Raw genomic sequence first — 23,386 nt, forward strand, 5'->3', positions numbered from 1 at the left:
ATCTTGATATGGAAAGTGCAAGGATGTTACATTTATGATATGTCATGCTCATTGGCTTAAAGATTGACCAATGATGGTCTTTTTATTTGGCAGGATCTTAGGGGCTTGGAGAAAGGGCTATGGAGGAATTGAAGGGACCTAGCTCACTTTTGAGGATTTTTGACTTCGAATATAATCATCATTAAGGAATTACAATGGGGGATATATGCAGATGGATGGTTCCCTTCATGTAACCTATTTTGAGGGATTAGGTATGGTTGTATGGTAAAACCATCTTTGAATATAACAATAAAATATTGTACTTGCTCACGCACATGAGTGCTTAGTGGACACCCATTTTGAATACGAGGTTGAGTTGTCTAGACATTGAACTTTACTTGGTTACCAAATCTAATAATGCATGATCACACAAAATTACCTACAAATTACATAGGGTGTTCATGTGGCTTGTTACTTACAAAGAAGTGGCCATCCAGTCCGTATCAACCAAGACTAGTTTTATAAGATGAGAAATGACTCCTTCATGGGGCATATGTATGGGGGCCAATTTTGGAAAGCAACTTAAAATAGATTTTATTCAAGTTTGTTGAGAGTCACCCATTAACATGAGGGTTTTCTTAGGGATTGTAAATATAATCATTTGTCATTCTTATGGCCTTTGACATTGTATTTGTGTCCATCATGGTAAATAAGAGATGATCAATAAACTCTTTCAGCAGCATATGCATGGTAGCTAATGTTGGAAAGTAGTTCAAAATATGTTTTCTTCAATCTTGCAGAGAGTCATCCTTTGACATCCAACTTTTCTCAAGGATTACAAAACTCATTCATAGTCATTCTTGTAGCCTTTGATATTGTATTTGCCTCCAACATGGTGAAGTAGAGACCGTCAAAAACATATTTTGAAATTTTCTATGGTAGCTAATGTTGAAAAATAACTCAAAAGAGTTTTTCTTGCAACTTTATCAAGAATCCTTTACTGATATACAACTTTTTCTCATAAATTGCCAATCTCATTCTTAATCATTCTTGTAACCTTTTATATTGTATCTGCGCTTTAATATTGTATTCATTTTGAATAAAAGGGAGTTGCAAAGACAAAAAGTCCCTCCCTTTCATTGATATTCAAAATAAGAGGAATCATCTATAGTAGAGTTAATTTAATTTATCGATAGAACCATTTGGGTTTGAGCAAACATACAATATACATGTGACATGCTTTAAATTTTAGAAGCCTTTTTATATCGCACTAAATGTTTTGAATGTGACAAAACCTATGTTGTAGCCTTTCAAAGTCTGTGCATTGTTTCACACCCTTTAAAACATTTTTTTGGTGCTTTTCATCAAACTTATTCGTGTATAGCATGGAAAATAATGTTTGGTGAGACATGCATATGGCATGAAAATATTGTTTAAGAGTTGTGATGTACTGTACGAAAGTAAATTTGTATGCAATATAATGTGTCACAACTAAAAGAACCTCTAGTGTGACGTGGTGAAGGAAAGAAAGTTTGTAAGAGTGCAATGAAGGAAGCTTGTTGGCCTTAGAGAAGAAAATAGATTCACTTAGAAGTTTCCTTTCATCACAACTAAGAAAAGTTTTCAATAATGTGATACGCCATGAAAAAGGAGACTTTGTAGTAATATGTCGTGTCTTAAGGAAATAAACTTTGAAGTGATGCACTGTACTTTGAAGATGGAAACTTTTGAGCAATACAAAACATCATGAAGATAGAAAATTTAAAGTAATATTTATGGTGATTTGAAATGTTGCATGAGGCAATGTGAAATGTTGCATGAAAGTAAACTTTGGCAATGCAAAATGTCACAGAAAAGCAAACTTTTTAGCAATGTGATGTATCGTGGGTGAACTCATTTTTGTTACAATGATGCAAGTGAGCAATGCTCTGTGAGATGAAAAAAGGCAATTTTTTGCATAAGTTATTTGGAATTTTTTAAAGGGGTAAAGCAACATGCTCAGACGTTGATAAAAACATCAAAGCAAGTTTTTGATGAGCCTAGTGTATTTCAAAGGGTTTACATTTTCTTAAACTCAAACTTAACATTGCTAGTTTGCATCAAAGACTACTAAATGGTTAACCTTGTTATTGTCATCCACATGACGCTTAATTGAAATTATTTTGTTGGTGTTGTTAAACAATTAAAAAAACACAATTAAAGTCTCTAAGGCTAGAGCTTGTGAAGCTTAAGCTTGATAGCTAGACCTTGAGAGAGCTTCCTTAGTTTAGACAACTAGATTGGTGTATATCTTTTCTATTGAGTGGAGCCTTCCCATTAGTGCTCCTCTTGTGTAGACAATTTCAACAAATACATTGTGTAGATGATTTTAACAAAGACCTTATGTAGAAGAAAAAGAAGCAAGTAGAAAACGGTTCAAAGTTCAATAAATTAAAATAATGATGGCTGAGGTGGAGGAGAATAAGAAAGGAAAATATAATTCCTTTGTTACCAAAGGGTTTAAATATCCCTCCATGGACATGTGGTGTCATCGTTGTAGGCTTTCGAGAAACACGACTATCATAGAGTTGCAACAACTGTAATGCACATATAGCTCTCACAACAGTGCACCAAGATATTGTATTATTAAGTGATAGTTTGTAAAAGTAAGTGTTAGGGAATTAGCATTTACTTTTTGGTAAAGCTTTCCAAAATGAAAAGCAAAAGAAGGTATAAGTTGTTCATGCTGCTCTATTAAAGGACTAAATATAATAAGGTTGGTAACTCAATGCATGTCATATGATGCCTTGATATGAAAAACATTTATGATTCTTCGATATGAAATCAAATAAGAGGACAATGTTAAAACTTACGCTGAAATTTTGTTTAATAAACTATTATATATTTTTGAACATTTAAAAAGAAAGATATTAAATCAAATAAGAAGACAATGTTAAAACTTAAGTTGAAATTTTGTTCAATAAACTAGTAAATATTTTATAACATTTAAAAAGAAAAAAGAAAAAAAGAGAAATATAAGTTTAGAGAAATAGTCACAAACTAATTACCATAATCCTAATATAAATTTAAACATAAACCATAAAAAAATAAAATATATTTTTAATGAGTTAAGAGTCATTTTAAAAGCTAACATCATATGAATTATTCTAAAGCTCCATATTTTTTTTTGGATTTATTATACATATTTATAATTTAAACTTATTATAAGTGGACTGTATTACATTTAAATAATGATATAAAAAATAATAAATTAACTAAAGACAATTAAACATTTAAGAAAATTAAGATTTTAATAAATATTAGATGTACCAAAATTATAAATGTCACTCAAAATTAAATAAAAAAAATTTATACATCAATTTATATCCATCTTTATCGTAATTTTAAAATTAGATTATTAATATTATTTTAAAATTTTTATTCTTTCTCTAAGGTAATTTTAAAATTAGTTTATTAATATTATTCTAATTTTTTTTAAACAAAGGAAAAAAATATCCCTATACTTTACTTTATATTTGAAAAATAAATAAATTAATTATCTAAACAAAATTAATTAATAAAATATCATCATCATCAACACTTAAATAATTATGCGAGTTGTCTGTTTATTTATTTATTTGTCAAGTGGTCTAAGTTAATTAGAAATTACATTAGGTTTTACGTGAGAAACCACGATCTAGGAGTATCTAAGCCGTCAAAATTACCAAAAAATGGGACCCGACCTAGGCCACACCAACCCTTAACATCACTAAATTTTTGCCCAAAAGATTTAAAACCAATGACCTTCACATCAAAAAATAATTTAAGAGTACACTCCATCATTGTCTATTCTATACACAAGATAGTTACAATTTTTCTATTTTACTTAATCTAGTTTCAAAACTTTTTACAATCACTTCGTAATCCTACTCCATTGCGAATATACCAATAAATTTTAAAAAGCTAATGATAAGGGATTTGGTTAGGTGGGACAAACTAAAAACATATTATCTCAATTTATTACTTAAGATATAGTTAATACAGTTTGAAATTATATATATTTAATTGGTGCAGATTTCAAACCTTTCCATCCAGGAATCTGCCTGATTAAAGGAACGGCGAAAATAAAATTAAATAAATTGATACCCAACAGCATAGACGGCCTTTGACCCAGTAGATAACAATTTGTATATTCGTTGGGAAACGTGGGTGTTATTTTCATAACGCAGGTGTTCCATCTCTCCATATATTTATATTCTGGTAATATTAATATATATACAAATCCATGCTGTGTTGGCTTGTTATCAAACACTGATGACCAAAACCTGAGAGAGGGTGTGGGGGAGGGTCAGGGATGTCAGTGGAATCATCATTCTTATACTCGATGCCGTAACAGCCTCCCTTTTTATATTAACGTTAGGAGGCGACATTTGGGCATGGCTAAAAGTTCAGAGATGATGGTGGAGTATGGTTTAGTTGGACTTGGGATCCTGATTCTTTTACTCATCCTCTTTCTTGTCTTCTGCAAAATCTGGCAGCACTTCACTAAGACATCTCAGACTGACAACAGGGTATGATGACTGCTCACTCTGCATTTGGGGTGTTAGTGATTGTAGACGAGACTCCTCTGTTTTGTTTTCTCTTTTTTCTAGGGCTGATACAAATAACTTTCTTGTCTTAAATTCAATTTCAGTGTCACTAAGAGAAACAATCTCCTTTGTGTGTAAGGCTGTGTCGATTCTACTCCTAACAGTACCAGGTGTTTTAATTTATCCTTTCCAAAGGAATGTGTATATATCTTTGCCTAAATCTCAGATAATGTGTGTAAATCAAGCAACATTTGTGGGTTTTTTTTTTTTTTTAACCTGAAATTAAGTTTACGATGGATCTGAACTGTCGTGATTATGCCATCAGTGGCCAAGCACATCCAGCTATTAAGTTCGTAGCTTGATATGCCGGTTGGGTTGTGGTGTAGCAGTGGACTAGTGGGAGTTGACCGCAGTTAGCTCAGGTTTGATTCTCAGCCATTCCTGTATGCTTTACGGGAGAATCCCCAAAGCGAAATTGAGTGGGTTCTTTTGAAAAAGGTCTCCAGCTTGATATACTTTGTATTCAAATGTGTGCTATACATATATCTCCCGTTCTCGTACCTTTTAAGCCCTTTTGGGGCTGAAGGCATCATATTATGGGAGCGTGGTAGAAGGTCAATGGGTGGTGTTTCTGCAATGTGTTTAGACGAGGTGCTTGTTTCCACAATGTGGTTAGACAAGCAATTTATATCGAAAACCTGAGAAAATTGGGTAAGAATAAGAGCGTGCCATATTTCATATTTCAGAACATGTGCTCCCAAGGGAAGGGCACCCGGAATATTGGACTTCTGGGATCTACTGGACTTTGGAATGCCTGCTGGCAGATCAAACCACTTGCTTGCATCTTATATTTTGATGGTAGATCTACTGGAATGAATTTTGATGGCAGATCTACCGGAGTGAATTTTGATGGCAATATTGAATTTTGATGGCAATATTGAATCTCCCGCTTGATTCCATCGATCTCTCTGACCATGAACAGAACTTTGTTTGTGTTGACATCTGAAGCAAATAATTAAGAACCTATGTTATTTATTTTCAAGATTGAAAATTCTTTATTTTCATTGCTTTTTCTAAAATTGTAACAAGATTGAAAAGTACTGCTTGCAAGTTGGGATACATGGGAATTATATAGTTTCTAAATGGTCCAAACTTTGCTAATACTTCTTACGGCTAAAATCAAAATTTTCTTAATTTCGTAATCAGTTACAAAATATGTTTGGAGCATGTGCCTCCAAAATGTAGAATTGAGAACTAGAGGGCTGAGAGAAAATACTCCGCAATGAAGAAGGCATATCTATTTGGGCACGGGAATGGTAATGAAGGGAATTGAATATCCATATGCTCTAGAATTTATCTTCCACCATTGTCCCTTGATTCCTACTCGTAACTCCTTAGTTCATGCACATCTTTGAAGCTACTTTGCAGTGGTTCTTTGGCTAGGGCTGCGTTTATTTGCCTATTATGGCATCCCAAGATCTGCAACTGAATATTGCAGGCAAGTAGGACAACCTGGTTTTGAAGAAAGATAGGATATTCGATCCAAAGTTTATCACTGGGTGATCCCTATGGAACTTCCTTCTATAAAATTTAATGAATAATCCTAATAATTACATTTCTAAGAATGATTAAGCTAGAGGTATAGAAAAGTTGTATTATCATGCTGGGGCAGATGAATTCCTTGATTGGGACGTTCTCGCGGTCATCACTTGTAGTTGGATTGAAGAAAGTTGGGTGCCACAGGCTGGAAAACTGTTGGACTTGGAAACTGCACTTATGGTTTCATTGTATTTATCTATGTTGAGAATGCACATTCTATTGAAGTTCTCAAAAGGGGACGATGGATGTGCTAAAGAACCTTAGTTTTCTTTTCTCGGTAGGAAAAATCCTTCTTCATTGATTAGTCAGTCCAAGTCTATTGATAATGGGCCCTGAAAAGGTTCTGTTTGATAAGACTTAGTCTTTGAGTTGCTCGTGGATTTAGTTAGACTATGCATTAATATTGTAATTTGCACTTTTTACTTTATTTCTCCTATCTCATTTTTACATAATTCATACAGCGTTCGATCACACTTGATTACCCACCTAAATATGTATATTTTATTGTAAACATAGGAGCCTTGGTTAAACTAAACCACTCTTCAACAATTCTGTAATTCTATACATACATAAGATTAGAGATTTTCAAGGACTTCGCTATTCTGCTGTCCTCTGGGATTACTCTGACTCCTCCTTCAAGCTCTCCAAGTGGGTTGAGTAATTTGTAGGTGCTTCGACATTGACCATTCCTGCCTCCAGGTGATTCACATGTATGTAACCTATATTTTCTCATACTTCCTTTACCATTTTTGCTTTTCTGCAGTCCTTTTCCACTCCTTTTTGTAGTTGCAGAGCCTGGTTGCATATGTAGTCTATTATGCTAGTTCAAATCTGCAGATCCACTAATTTGCTAGTTTGCACTTGCAGATCTGCTACTTAAACGTGTAGGTGTGCTAATTTGTTACTTAAATCTGCACATCCGGTACTTTAACTTGCAGATTTGCGAGTTGCTAGTTGAAACCCACAAATACACTACATAAACCTGCAAGCTTGTTAGTTTAAACTGAAAATAAGTTACTGAAACCCACAGTTTTTCTAATTTGCTAGTTTAAATCTGCAGATTTGTCAATTAAACCACCGAAACAGCCCTACACTGGCTTTTTTTTCGTGAACTGCCCCAATCTGCACTTGGAGCTTATGGATAACTATTCCCAGTTTCAATTCTGACCTATTCAAGCATTCCTGTGTCCTATGGATCCTTGTGAAACCTCCAGTGACTCTGAAGTCTCCAGGAATTCTAGCATTGCCCAATTTGTTGTCAAAAATGATGCAGGAACAGTAATGACTCTTGCTGGAAACTCTTGTTTCTCAACTACAATAATAGGTCTAACAACAGGATTTTCAGGGAAAAATGATTCAAGATGTGTTGACCATGGTCCAAACAACTCCTCGCCCCTCAGCAACAGTCCCTCTAGAAAGCTTTGAAACATCAGTCGTAGTCTCAACCATTATTCCCGTGAGTATCCCCATTGTGCAACATTCGTTCATGTTGGATACAGAGCTTTCTGTCCCTAAATTTGACTGAGCCCATAAATGGGGACAAGCTCAACTCCTGGGTTCATAGTCTAGAAATCTACTTCAATCCTCATGGTATTTTGACAAATGCTTAGAAGATTCTTGTAGTTGAGGTACACATAGAAGAACAATCCCTCACATGGTGGCAAACATACACCCAACAACTTGCAGCCTGTTACTAATTTCCAATTGATACTTGGGGATGATTTCAAGGAGGTTGCCCATGCTGTCCACACATGGTTCTACCTGTAAGGGTACAAGGAGGCAATGCTGGCACAATTGCTGCAACTCCGACAGTCACCTAGACGATTAGTCCAACCATTCATTGAGGACTTCAGTAGCTTATCCATCAAACTTGAGGTAAGGGATTTTGTAGATACCCTCCTCGTCAAGTTCATTTAGAGTGCACTTTGTCACATTTTGATTTAACAATACTAGTACTTCTCCTTATCTCCTCATTGGATTATGCTGTGTAACTTAGCTTCCCAAATCAAAGCTAAGGCTAATCAACTTGCCCAATAGTTGACACAGCCCTCGCACACAAAGGACTCTACTTCCTCCACTCTGTCAACCACCATTGGTTTGGTCTAGAGATAGCCAGTGTTGCTGGCACAGGGAGGCACACAAGGTGCTCTTATCATTACTGATATTGGCATTCTGAGATGAATGTTGCACCTTGCAAGCCAAAAACACAAATGTTCTCTTTGCCGATTTGCAATAGCCTATAGGTAATTGAAGACCTTGCTGCCGAGGAACTACCAAAGGAACATGAGTTCCATAATTTTAGTCCCTCTAACCCTTTGTTGGTCCTCTTGGCTAAGCATTATACTTATCTCGAGTGAGAAGCTCTCTTCACTCACACTTTCCAAATTGGGCAAAACGTGGACAGCTTATCTTGGACAATGGCAGCCAAAAGAATCTGGTTTCTCAGTAGTCAGTTAACTTATCCAATTCCCTGCCACACCACATCCACAACCATGACATCTTGGATGGGTAAAGGAAGCAAATTTGTCCGCATCTGTCACATGCAGGAGTTGTGTCAGTTTTTCCATTGGACCTTTCATTTATACAATTGACTTTGATATATCATATTGCGCTATTGGAATTCTTTGACACGCTTCTTGGCATGCCCTACCAGTTTGATAGAAGGGCACAACATGATGGGGTTTAATAACATTATATTCAGAATTTACAAGGGATGGTAAATTTTACCTGATCACATCTTATTCCCGTTAGTCAGGGCAACAAGTTGTTAAGCAGGTAAATCTCTAGAAATGCAAAACTCTATGTATTACTTCAATGCTCATCCCTCTCTCCCTGCCACAGCCTTCCCCATGGTTTTCTAACTTCAGTAGGAGCTGCCATTCCAAACATCACTCCACATCCCATTCCTCATCCCGCTTCACCCGCTATTGCAAGAATTTCAGCCCTGAAGATCATGACATTGCATCTTTCTCTAGAATCCCCTGCTCATGGTTTCTCTTCCTACACGGATTTACAAGTTATAACTTCTGCACCTACCTTCAGCAGCCTGTTGTAAACATGACTCTTCAGCAGGGAGGGCATTTCTTCTTCTTGCCAAACATCAGTGGTTTCACCATGTCACATTTCAGCAGAGGTTCACATTCGGTGTTTTGCTGGGACAGTCCAGGCATCAGATATACCCTACAGCCTATGCTGCCCTTTGCTGGACTGCAGACTCTACCAACAAACATTGGGGGTGATTTACTCAGCAGGGAGGAATTCAAGACACTTGGCCCTAAGTTCCTAGTGGACTTACTTACAGTATGTATTTATTTTAATTTATACTTTTTACTTTATTTCGCCATTCTCATTTGTATGTTTTATCGTAACAATAGCAAACTTGGGCAAGCTTGGTCACTCTCCAACAGTTTTGTACTTCTATATAGTATATATGCATAATACAAAGCAGAGTGTACCATATGTGGACATTATGACAATTTCCTGTCATCTCATACTTGCATACTTGCTCTCTTGTGTGTGAGTATTCACATTGCTATTTTGTACTCTTATCACCATCATGCACCATTATGCGACATCACAGTTATGCATTTTGGCCACTAAGGTAGACCTTTGAGAGCATTTTTTTAGATATGGAGGATGAATTGTGAAATTTTGTCTGCATCAGAATTTTCACCTCTACATCTGCAACATTTTATCCAAATTGGGTTCAAAATGGAGTTCTCATTCCTCCACCTACAGGTCACCCTCAAGTGGACTGGTTATAACTTATGATAGATGCTAAAATTTTGTTAATTATCTTTTCCAAGAAAACCCTTCTGGGGAAATCCAATGGATGCTTCCCCACATTTGTGGATGGCATCTCTAGTAGACCCATTGGCATGGACTAGTGTGCCTCACTCTGGGGGATTAGAATTGGGTACCTGCTGGCATGGAACAAGCCAAATGCCCAGCAACATGGGCGACAGCCAGTTGAGCCAACCCTTTGGGCTATTTTTTTTCTAATTGTTATGCCTATCTAATGTGCTTTCTATGTTACGTATGTTATAAAAATAATTGTTATGCCTATCATTAATGCTGTTTGTAATTAAAAGTCAATTTAGTCAAAAGACATCATGAAACATTGTAGTTCTTGTGAAGACAGAGGAAGGCAGACTTTAAAGGTAGTTTTCAGATCTATGTTTTCACTTTTGTACGCACTGTCTTCCTGTAACAAGTGTATCTGGAAGTTTGTTGGTTGGATGAGTCCCCCCCGCAACACAGAACAGCTGCCCTTTTTCTCATGTGTTGTTGTAGTTGTGTTTCCTGATGATTTTCTGCGTTTTCAGTTCTGTTACTTTATTACAGTAGTGATTTATGGATGAAGAAATGTTTGTAAAGATAATTTTCCAAGTTCTGCTATAATTTCTTAAAGTTTATCACGGGTATTTCGATTCTAAAAACTGTAAAAATGGAAAAATGAATTTCAGATCTGTAATTTCTTAATGTAAGTTTATGGCTTCAGATTGACATTGTATGGATATTAATTTTGTCAACTCATTTGCCAACCTATAACCCTTGAAATTGCTTGACATTTTTGATGCCATTGCCGGGGATGTATGCCTCACACCCTTGTTGGAATTTTTGTGCCCTAATGGAGATATCTGAAGACAAAAAGAGACAAATGGTTCATCCATTTGAGGAACACGAATATATCTTTGGCACAGCAGCAACATTTGAATCTTTGGCCCTCCAAAACCATGGTGAGCACACACAAAATTAGTGGCAGCAATGATTCCATTATTTTTCCAGTTGCCATGTCCACCAGTGATGCTTCTTTGGGCAAAGGGAAAACAATCCCACTAAATACCCTACGACAATTCTACAGGAAGATGCATGAAGACTTGATTATTGAATTGGAGATTGTTTGTCAAGGTTATGTTTATGTCAAAGATTAACAACCTAATGAGTGGTTTGACCAGACTGATATCAGTCGTTGTGCCAAAATTCAACTAAGATCGGGTAGGACGGTCCAATTGGTAGAGAAAAATCAACATAGACCAATTCTTATACACCACAACATCATTCACACAACAACCATCAGTGGAAGAAAAAGGAGAAAAGGGAGTGGAAAAAGAATCTCTACCCAAGGATCAGGTGCTGCTCCAATATGATATCCATTTCCTAAAAAAATACCACCAATTGTTAAAATCACAACGGAATTGGGATTAGAATCCCCTAGATTCAAGCAATAAGGATGCCCCAATTTATGACAAACACACAAAAAAAAACTGTGCCTGTCACAACTTATATTGTACGAGATCCCATCTTGTGATTTTCATCACATTGATGGAGATTTGTTGCTGTTGCTCTTGGAGCATTAGACCGACTTAGCCCTGGCCATGGGGGTGCTGCAGGCAGGGGGTGGGGGGCATTCATCTTCATGAGACCTCTTCTCTTCATCGCATCATATCACTTGATGGAGATCTTTGGTTGGGGGAATCTCACTTCTTCTTGGTTGAATCATGAATGTCATCTCACTTACATGTGCTTGCTTTGTTGATCACCCCTTGGTTGCATTTTTGATGGATGTGGATCATACTATCTCATAATGATGGTTTGGTATATATTTTTATCTTGGATATGGATGAGGGTTCTAGCCCCCTAAAGGGGGTTAGATGATGATGGCTAGGAGATATATTTTTCATGATTGTTGAAGTTTCCTGGTAACTTTTGCATAATAATGTGGTATTATTGGGTTTCACTAGGAGAAATTATACATGGTCCTTATGCTGGATGTGTGATGGGGGACACACTTTTAAGGTTGGATGCGTTAGCCTTTCTAATATGTCCCTTTCTCTGATCATGTTGCTATGGTGGGATGATTTAGGGTGCCTTTGTGAGATTTTCCTAGGTGATTTAACTTTATAATGTCACATTTGCTAGACATCACCCAGGGGGAAGGTGTTTCATGAAGTTAGTACCCTCTTTGATATGTTATTTCTTAAGTTCTTTGAGTTAGATAAGGGGCATTAATAATTATATTATGGCTTGACGTGATCTAACCTTTTCGTAATGGTAGATGGTGATTTTGATTTAATAATCCCTTGTTGTTGGTGCACTCTAGGTTGGACCTTTTGTTTTGTTGTTATGATGGGGAGGTTTTTCTAGGGAGAACATCTTTTATTTACATGGCACAACACTTTAATAGTGTACCCGTCATTGGCACACATGCTCATGGTAATTTAATTTGTTGGCAATAGGGAGGACTATGGTTATATTTGAGCATTAACTTTTGTGCACACATGTTGAGGTTGGTTTAACTATTCAAAGGTTAAATTAATTTTATTTATCCAAATTAAGGTTAATAACTTGGACACCATATTTTATATGCTTCCTTTTCACACTTGGAGTGACTAATTGGACTAGTTGAAGCTTTCTAATGGTGCACCCCCTTCTTGGCCACAATTTTCAAGGCACGTAATATTTTATGGAGTGGTTGGCACACTTCTCTAGCATGCACTTTTATAGGTTGGTTGGACACCTTTATGACATGGTATGTATAGAAGTATTCTATAGATGAGTTCTAACCACTTTGGCACATTCTCCTAGGGCTCGCTTCACTTGGAGAATATTTTATGTTTTGTTGGGTGTTTGAGGTAGGTGCACCTCTTTTAGGGTGCTCTCATCTTTATTGCATGGATATTTCAGCTACACTGTGGCATATTTTGACCATTATTGGAGAGCTTCCTCACTTCTTTGGCTTGGCAAGTATATATTATGATATTATCTCATTTGGGGTGGTTATGGAAGTTTTTATTAGGAGGTGTGGCATGAGGAGGGTGACACGTGTGATTTGGCATGTTCTTGTACTTGGTCTCTTTTTTATTTTTGGAGATTATTCTTGGAGGGTGCCCATGGAAATTTTCTTCTTGCTATTTGTGGATATTCTTGAAAGGCACAATTGTGGTGACATTTCTTGCTATTCTTGGAGATATATATTTTATTATTTCATGGAGTTTTGGCATAGTCAAAACCCCAACTCACCCTTATCTCCTTGGTTTTGTTTTGTGGAGATTGTCCACTTGCTATTTTGGCTTTTTGATTACATTCTTTCTTGAGGAGCACTCCGTTCACTTGGCATCTTGCACATTCACCTATACAATTGGTTACCTTGGAATTCACATGTGGAGTTGTTGCATGCATACACATTCTTGTAGGGTGCATTCCATGTAGATACTTGGCATTTGACTTGGGTTGACGTTTATTTTTGTTGGTGCGCTCCCTTCATGAGCATTATTTGGTGTTTACTATACTGTTTTTGGATGAGGTCGAATTGCGTTTGAGAGGCTTATTTTCCACATGATGTAACATGGATCTCTCCCCTTGGGTTACATTGTGCCTTATTTTGCAAGCTTAATGGAAGATTAGAGTTATTATATCTATCTTATGTGAGGCTTTATCTATGCAATTATTTCGCTTGTTTATTTTGTTGAATACCCTTGTAACTATTGAAGAATCTAGGGCATATATGTTATAGTGAGATTCTTCTGACGATGATAACAATTTGTGAAGTACTTTTATTTTTCTTATTATCACGATCTTCTTCTTCTTATTATTATTGTATGTTCTCTTACTTCATCAAACAATGACCAAAACACAAGATATTGGCTCTCAGCCAGGGCAAAACCTCTCTCTCCTAGAGAGGAAAACCCTTTTGCAAATTTCTCTTATTGAAGCTTCAATTGACAAATGCCAAACCCTAGACCCTTGACAAGAAGATCCTCCAAGCACAAGTCAAGCCTTTTTCCTTTTACTTCTTTGTAGCACTTCGTCCTCCTCCTTCTGACAACTGATGGTACTTCTTTCTGGCAACTGCAAAAACCCTAGATTGTATGCCCTAGAGAGAACCTTGTCCTTTTCTTCCTTCGCTTGAGATGGAGCCTTTCTAACTCAAGAAGATGACCTTGTTACCACCCAACCGAGCTTTCTTTTCTTCACTAAGATTGCAGATCTGGAACAACAGTAGTATGTCCTTCTTTTCTTCGCACGTGTGGGGTATACCTTCAAGAATATGATGCTTGATTCCTTCTCTTTCCTTCGCTTGAGTAGCCTCCTTCTTCGCTTGAGTAAGAGGCCTAATAGGCACTCTTTTCTAGCCCAATTAATTCTCTTTTATGACTGCAATAGGAGGGCTGTTATGACAGCAGAAAGAGCCTCCTTATCTTCGCACGTGTGACTGTAATAGGCCCTAAAACAAGCCTTGAAAACTTGGTCTTCAATTCCTCCTTCTTCGCAATAGAGACACCTTTCTTCGTCCTTCTTGAACCCTTTACTCGTCCTCCTTCTTCGCTGATTTCAGAGATGAGATTATTGGTCTTTGGAGAGGTTGAATGGCTCTTTATATAGGAGTCTGCCTCCTCCCATTAGGCCGACTTGAGGCCGACTTGTTCTACATGATTCGAATTGCTTCCTTTGATGATGTTGACATGTGGAGGAGGCTTGGGACTTTGCTTGGAGGTCTTCTTTTGACTCTAATACATATTTTTACATGGTGTAACAAGCCCATAAGGGTCTTCAACAATTACATTGACTCTTTGACTTTCCTAGAAGCACTTAAATATGTGCTTGACCTATTCAATGAGCAAGAAACACATTTTTACAAATGACAAAAATAATAATTCTTTTCTTTTACAAGTACAACGATCAAAATTACATTTATGAAGACTGAACCTAGTTACACTTTCTTCAACAGTGACTAGACATGCAGGCCTTGTAATGGTGTATCTACCATTTGGATAATGTAACGTGAGAATTTCATTCCACTTATATTCATTGTTGTTATATTAAGCTTAAGGAGCAAAGAAACAAGCTTGATGCAAGGAGTCAAAAGTGCATCTTCTTGGGGTATTCAGATACCACCAAGGCATATCATCTTATGATGAGGTAAACAAGAAGTTTATTCTTTCCAAAGATGTGATTTTATTGAATCTTCCAAGTTTGACAACACTATTGTGCGCCAACTTGATTGTTTGGATAGATTCACTCATGTAAAGGCATACCATGAATTTGATAAGAGATTCTACATCTTGAAGGGGGGATTCATTGAATTTGTAACCGTTGTCGGTCTTCATAATGTATATTTGGCCACTTGACGTACTTGTATTAATTATTGTAAAGCATATTCTAAATGCTAGGGTCAAAAGAAAATTTATTCTGAGTCAAAGTCCCATTACGACTTTTAAAAGAAGAAAATTTGAATTTTTGAATTGCAATTTTGGCTTTAAAAGTTGTCAAGTTAGCCTCCCTCCAAGTCAAGTCAGCCTAGGGTAAAGACACACCCCTTCAACCCAACAGATCACTATATAAACGCAGTTCGACCTCATTTATCCACCACCAATTCACATCTCTTTCTCAAGCAAGTTTCTGGGCAAGCAAGCAAAGGACAAGTAGGACTAAGAGGATGAAAAAGAAGGATGAATTCATCTCTTCTATCTCTCCCTTCTAGCTTACACGTGTGGATAGTCTCTCTCTCTGTAGTTTGCATATTTCTGGGCAGATTTGTTGTTGGGGTTCGAAATTCTGGGTAGTTGCAGGGGCCAAACTTTTGGGGTAACTGGTAGTTGTAGGTGGGCCGAAATTTTGGGTCAGATTAGGCAAAGCGAAATTCTGGATATGATTGGGAGGCTTGATTTGGAGGGGTTAATTAGGGTTGACCATAGGTCTAGGCATGTCTCTTGTTGAACAAAAGAATTTCTCTATTGAAAAGGTTGCTGGGTTTTCCTAGGGTAAATCTTTTCTTTTTCTTGTGCATTGTGATCTTAACTGTTGTATTGTTTTTGTATGGTGGAATTTTTGAAGTATAATTGTTGAACGATATATTGGAATAAAATAAAAGAAGATAAACATCAAAATTAATTATCAATATTTCAGAAATATTGTGCTAGTCTATATTGCACTTAGAAAATCAACATGGTATCAGAGCTTTAGTGAAGGAAGGAACATTGAGATCACCTTTGAAGAAACCCTACTTTGAGATTCTATTGTTGAAGTCCTTCTTGTTGATTCGTTTCCATGGCTTCCTCTATGAAATCTGAGAACAAGTTGGAAGGAGCCTCAAACTTCAGAGCTTGGAAACTTAGAATTGATCTTATTCTTGCAAAGAACAAAGTTTTGGATATTGTGACAGGGAAAGTTGTAGAACCAACAGATATTGCAAGAAAGAAGTTTAAGGAGGATGGCATTACTGCTATGAGTCTTATTGTGGACTCCATCAGAGATCATCTAATTCCCTACATTGCAAAGCTTGATACTTCCAAGAAGATGTATGAAGCCCTAACCAATCTATTCACTATCAAGAATGTTGGTCAAACCATTAGTTTGAAGAATGAACTCATGGAAAATTTTAGGGGCTAATATTTGTAGGTGGGTTAATTTTCCATCATTTTTCCAAGAAAAATATTCGCCAATTTCCATTTTTTTATAAAAATGATTCGCCCAAATTTTACAATATAAAATTATATTACTCTAAAAATCGCTAACATTATATAGAGAGTATATATAAAATCATTATAAATTTGAATAATTTTACAAATACATCAATAAACATTTTATAGTTTTCATATTAGGGACTAGTGAGATTTGCTAATGTTTTTAAACTTCAAAACAACTTTCCATCCTTAAAATTTTCCCTGAATGAACTTCATGATGTGATGATGATGAATGATTATACCATAGCTTCATACTTCGTAAGGATTTCTCAAATAAAAGATCAAATTCAAGCAATTGGAGAAACTATCATTAAGAACGAGCTTGTGACTACAACACTCAATGGTCTACCTATATCATGGGATGCATTTGCAGCAAGTATAAGCAGTTGGAAGGAAGCTCCTTCATTTGAACAACTATGGACCTCTTGTTCTCAAGAAGAATCAAGGTTTATGTCAAGAGATAAGAAGGAAGAAGCCTCTCAAGCATTTGCAGCTCACTTCAAGAACAAAGGAAGAAAGAAGTTTGGTTCTGAACACAAGAACTTAGGAAAAAGACCTCCTCCTTCCCTTGAGCAGTTGGAAGGAAGCTCCTTCATTTGAACAACTATGGACCTCTTGTTCTCAAGAAGAATCAAGGTTTATGTTAAGAGATAAGAAGGAAGAAGCCTCTCAAGCATTTGCAGCTCACTTCAAGAACAAAGGAAGAAAGAAGTTTGGTTATGAACACAAGAAGTTAGGAAAAAGACCTCCTCCTTCCCAAGGGAGGCAGGACATGTCAAGGACTCAATGTAATGATTGTCAAAAATTTGGACACACTAAAGGAGATTGTCCAGAGATATCTAATAACAAGAAGAGAAAGGGAAAACAACATGCTTTCGCAGCCGATCTTGAAGATGAGCATCTGAAGAAGCCTAAAGGTGATGAAGAATTCTTTTACTTTTTTGATCTAACAGGTTCTATTGCAGATGATGATGACATGTGGCTGATAGATAGTGGTGCATTAAGCCACATGACCGGAGACTGTGGCAACCTCTCTAGTATGATGGAAAAGAGGCTGTCCCAAAGGGTAGAGCTTGTAGACAACCACAACTATTCAGTCAAAGGAGTTGGAACGACATCCATAGAGCTGGAATCTGGTAACAATGTGCATCTCAACAATGTTCTATATGTACAAGGTTTGAAAAAGAATCTTGTCTCTATTTCATGTTTAAATGATAAAGGAGATAGAATAGCTTTTGTGAATGGAAAAGTACTTGTATGGTCCAAGGGCTCTAGTATAGACAATGCTAGGGTCATTGGGATTCGTGAAAAAAGACTGGATAGACTTGTGAGTCAACCATCTCAAGCCCTACTACATGATGAAATCAATCCAAGTGAGCTATGGCATAGAAGGTATGGTCATTTTCATTATAGAGCATTACCTGAATTAAATCAAATAGTTTCAGGTGTTCCTAAATTGCAGATAGAACATGAAGGTGTATGCAAAGGTTGTGCTCTTGGAAAGAATATTAAGAAACCATTTCCAAGTAGTGACAATAGATCTAAAGAAGTTTTAGATTGATACACTTTGATGTTTGTGGTATGATGCCTGTAAAATCGCTTGGAGGAGCATTGTACTATGTGGCATTTATTGATGACTTCTCTCGCAAGACATGGATTTATCTTATGAAGACCGAGGATGAAGTCTTCACAAGGTTTTAGGAATTCAAAGTTGAAGTGGAGAACTTGACATGTAAAAAGATCAAGATTTTGAGATCTGACAATGGAGGAGAATACACCTCGAAGGAACTTGTTGCCTTCTGTAAGCAGGCTGGGATTAAGAGGGAGCTGATTGTCCCCTATAATCCACAACAAAATGGTGTAGCTAAACGAAAGAAAAAGTCCATTGAAGAATCTATCAAGGCCATGATGCATGGTCAAGATTTGCTGCTGTTCTTATGGGGAGAAGCATCATTGAAAACTATATATATTTAAAATCGAAGTCCTCATCGAATTCTGGAAGATATGACTCTTGAAGAAGCGTTCTCTAGAAGGAAGCCAGAGGTTGGGCATATGAGAATCTTTGGTTGTCCTGTCTACATCCATGTTCCCAAGGATAAGAGGAACACACTTGAACCCTTAAGAAAGAAAGGCATATTTGTTGGTTATAGTGAATCTTCAAACGCCTATAGAGTCTACATTCCAAAGCAACGAAGGATTGAGGTCAGTCGGGATGTCACTTTTGATGAGAAAGTGGCATATTGGAAGTCCAAGGAAGTTTCCATGGTTTCCTATGATGAAGTTGTTTTACCCATTTTTTCAACATTCCAAGGAAGCAAGATCCAAAAGCTTGAAGAAAATTTTTCCAAGTCCAGAATCATCAACGAACAGTTTGTCATGTCATTGTAAACCCATTTTGCAAATTTATAATGTAAATGATGCTAGTACGACCATTTAATTATGTAACAACCTAGGTAAGCCTATGATTTTGGCGACGAATTTCATCCTAGGAGGTTTTTCGTCTCACTGATTATCTGTGTTTCTAAACACGGATGATCGACAAAGTTTTTCCCTCTAGCCTCAACCCCAAAGCTAGGGTGGAATTTATCGTCGAAGTCTTAGGTGAGTCCTAGTGTTTTAGTCGAGTTTATTGTAAAAGTGATTTGGGAATAATTTAAGCTAATTGGCTAAATTATTTTATTACAAATCACTTGGTCTACTAGATCATATTGTGTCGCAGAATTGGGTAAATATTATGAGGGTCTATAACAAACGAGTATCTCCCTTTGAGGGTTGAATTTGTAAAATCTTATGTAAAAAATATTTTTAGTGCATGGTATCTCATACTTAGACACCATGGCTAAGATATTTGAGGGTAAATCTTGTCTTCTTCTTGTGCATTGTGATCTTAATTGTTCTACTGTTCTTGGATGGTTGAATTTTTGAAGTATAATTGCTGAACAATATATTGGAATAAAATAAAAGAAGATCAACATCATAAGTGATTATCAGTATTTCAGAAATATTGTGCTAGTCTATATTGCACTTAGAAAATCAACATGGTATCAGAGATTTAGTGAAGGAAGGAACACTGTGATCACCTTTGAAGAAGCCGTACTTTGAGATTCTATTATTGAAGTCCTTGTTGATTCGTTTCCATAGCTTCCTCTATGAAATTTGAGAACAAGTTGAAAAGAGCCTCAAACTTCAGAGCTTGGAAACATAGAATTGATCTTATTCTTTTAAAGAACAAAGTTTTGGATATTGTGATAGGGAAAGTTGTAGAACTAGTTGATATTGCAAGAAAGAAGTTTAAGGAGGATGACATTACTGCTATGAGTCTTATTGTGGACTCCATCAGAGATCATCTCATTCCCTACATTGCAAAGCTTGATACTTCCAAGAAGATGTATGAAGCCCTAACCAATCTATTCACTATCAAGAATGTTGGTCAAGCCATGAGTTTGAAGAATGAACTTCGTGATGTGATGATGACGAATGATGACACCGTAGCTTCATACTTCGTAAGGATTTCTCAAATAAAAGACCAAATTCAAGCAATTGGAGAAACTATCTTTGAGAACGAACTTGTGACTACAACACTCAATGGTCTACCTAGATCATGGGATGCATTTGCAACAAGTATAAGCAGTTGGAAGGAAGCTCCTTCATTTGAACAACTATGGACCTCTTGTTCTCAAGAAGAATCAAGGCTTATGTCAAAAGATAAGAAGGAAGAAGCCTCTCAAGCATTTGCAGCTTGCTTCAAGAACAAAGGAAATTAGAAGTTTGGTTCTCAACACAAGAAGTTAGGAAAAAGACCTCCTCCTTCCCAAGGGAAGAAGGACATGTCAAGGATTCAATGTTATGGTTGTCAAAAATTTGGACACTTTAAAAGAGATTGTCCAGAGATATCTAATAACAAGAAGAGAAAGGGAAAACAACATGCTTCCACAGCCGATGTTGAAGCTAAACATCCAAAGAAGCCTAAAGGTGACAAAGACTTCTTTTACTTTTATGCTCTAATAGGTTCTATTGCAGATGATGATGACATGTGGCTGGTAGATAGTGGTGCATCAAGACACATGACCGGAGACTATGGCAACCTCTCTAGTATGATGGAAAAGAGGCTGTCCCAAAGGGTAGAACTTGGAGACAACCACAACTGTGCAATCAAAGGAGTTGGAAAGGCATCCATAGAGCTGGAATTTGGTAACAATGTGCATCTCAACAATGTTTTATATGTACCAGGTTTGAAAAAGAATCTTGTCTCTATTTCATGTTTAGAAGATAAAGGAGATAGAGTAGCTTTTGTGAATGGAAAGGTACTTATATGGTCCAAGGGCTCTAGTATAGACAATGCTAGGGTCATTGGGATTCGTGACAGAGGATTGTATAGACTTGTGAGTCAACCAGCTCAAGCCCTACTACATGATGAAATCAATCCAAGTGAGCTATGGCATTGAAGGTATGGTCATCTTCATTATAGAGCATTACTTGAATTAAATCAAATAGTTTCAGGTGTTCCTGGATTGCAGATAGAACATGAAGGTGTATGCAAAGGTTGTGCACTTGGAAAGAATATTAAGAAACCATTTCCAAGTAGTGACAATAGATCTAAAGAAGTTTTAGATTTGATACACTTTGATGTTTGTGGTATGATGCCTGTAAAATCGCTTGGAGGAGCATTGTACTATGGGGCATTTATTGATGACTTCTCTCGCAAGACATGGATTTATCTTATGAAGACCAAGGATGAAGTCTTCACAAGGTTTTAGGAATTCAAAGTTGAAGTGGAGAACTTGATAGGTAAAAAGATCAAGATTTTGAGATCTGACAATGGAGGAGAATACACCTTGAAGGAACTTGTTGCCTTCTGTAAGCAAGTTGGGATTAAGAGGGAGTTGATTGTCCCCTATAATCCACGACAAAATGGCGTAGCTAAACTCATTCTCTAAAGGCACTTCAAATCTTATATGGTATCTTTTTGCATGAATGATCTAAGTCACATCACTTGTCTTTCAAGTATAATTGTTTCCATTAGACATCGGCATAAGAACCTTGGTGAATAGTGCTCTCATTATTATCATTCTTGTTTCATTGATTAATAATTACTTGTGAATGATAATTTCATTAAAGATCTAAGTGATTCTTAAGCATGAAGGTTGGTGAATCTAATTGCATATCTTGTTAACATAAAATAGAGTAATCATTGAAGAACATTGGCTAAAAGCATTTGCAATCTCATTGTCTCTTTTGGATAATTGTCATTGACATCTCATATTGAATCATTAAGTGGATAAATGCTCTAATTGTCATTTATAGTTCATATTTTAAGTGGATATCTAATTGAGAACTCTATATCAGTGAATCATTGTGAAATTGAGCAATTATTTTTTGTGGATAACTTCTGGGCACTTGTATCATTGAGCACTTTGACTTGTTTTAAGATTGTTTCTCAAGTCATTGATAAGTACTATTGTTATAAGATAATCAACACTAAGTACTTGGAGAACATTAAACAATCTTAACTCGAGAAGCACTCATAATCCTTGCATCTCATTCTAGAGCTAGTTTTGCATCTAATAACCTGCCTCCAAGCATATGCTTGGTTCCTTTCCCAATTTAGCTTGAGGGACTTAACACCTCTTTAATGATTAACATGGTGACCTTGAAGTCGTCAAAGCCATAGTGTCTGTAGCGCTAGAGGCATCGGGTGGTTAGAACACAGAGGGAGGTATTGTTAATCAAGCCTCTTCTTGCTTCTCGTTGGCTTCTATCCCACAACCTCCTCTAGGGACAAGTTCCAAACTAATTAAGAGGAAGGTTACACTTAGAATAGGCATTGTTACTCTTGCCGCCTACACCTACCTACAGGTCAGTGAGAAAAGCCTTCAACCCCACAAGGTGTGGTTGGTGGTAGGGAACTCAGAGCAGGGATTGTCACACTAATTCCGACTCTCTCCATTTAAGCTATCTCCTAGGTTAGCTAAGGGGGGTGGTCCCTAAAGGAAAATTAAGTTAAAGATGTGAGTTTCTAGGAGAGTGTTATAGTGTTATGGATTACTCTTAGAGATTTATAAGCAAATGTGATATGAGCAATATGACATCAAATAATTATGACAACCATCAATACATGAGCATTCAACCAGTGCCTTCAAATAAATTGCTCTAAAATGAAATTATATTTGCTTAAATGAGGTGAAATGCTTTCAAATGGAAAACAAAAGTAATCTTGAAAAGTGAAACAAGAAACTGTTAGCACAAGATACTATAAATGCAAGATACAAGAATTCTTTTAAGATAAACAAATTTATGAATCAAAGCATGTGAAGTTATCTTGCCCAAAAGGAAACAATTAGTAATCTACCGATGCGAATGTAAATGAGATAGAAAAAACTCAAATGTTAGACCAAGATGACAACATGCAATTAAGTTTGCAACCCAAAATAATAGTACTTGAAAGTGAAATCAACCATTCATGACAATATGCAATTAAGTTACAAAGGTAAGCCAATTTCCAAGTACAAGAAAATTAAACTTGTTGCAAAATTAAGAGATTACAATGCTTGCATCCAAAGTGCTTCTTGAAATGAGATTTGCATGTGAAACTTTAAACCATCAAGATAACAAAAATTTGATAACTTTGCAAGTAAAGTAAATGTGATGAAAAATGCTCTTGTTTTATTTTATTAGTTAGTTCTAAAGCAAGATTGCAATTGAACTCTAATCCCCCAACCTCAACCTCGTCTAAAGATTTGGATCTCACAGTGAGAAGTCAATAGAGGTAGAGGG

The 23,386-nt window shown here is 36.5% G+C and overlaps 1 protein-coding gene across 3 annotated transcripts in view; it reads left to right on the plus strand.

Annotated features, from left to right (window-relative positions):
• Window positions 1–4,226: 4,226 nt before the first annotated feature.
• The window catches only part of KAPP (kinase associated protein phosphatase), a 290,614-nt gene continuing 271,454 nt past the window's right edge, over window positions 4,227–23,386 (plus strand). For 2 of the 3 annotated variants that reach the window (XM_089428511.1, XM_089428510.1), the window contains exon 1: window positions 4,229–4,529. In XM_089428511.1, coding sequence (XP_089284637.1) covers window positions 4,395–4,529 — 135 coding nt within the window. In that variant the 5' untranslated portion in view covers window positions 4,229–4,394. Of the gene's footprint in view, window positions 4,530–23,386 lie in introns of all 3 variants that reach the window. The other variant, XM_089428509.1, reaches the window with a different exon arrangement.

The sequence above is a fragment of the Pinus tabuliformis genome, chromosome 4_2, assembly GCF_031772625.1.
Source record: "Pinus tabuliformis cultivar Carrire ecotype Pingquan chromosome 4_2, CPIR1, whole genome shotgun sequence".
Classification (NCBI taxonomy): domain Eukaryota; kingdom Viridiplantae; phylum Streptophyta; class Pinopsida; order Pinales; family Pinaceae; genus Pinus; species Pinus tabuliformis.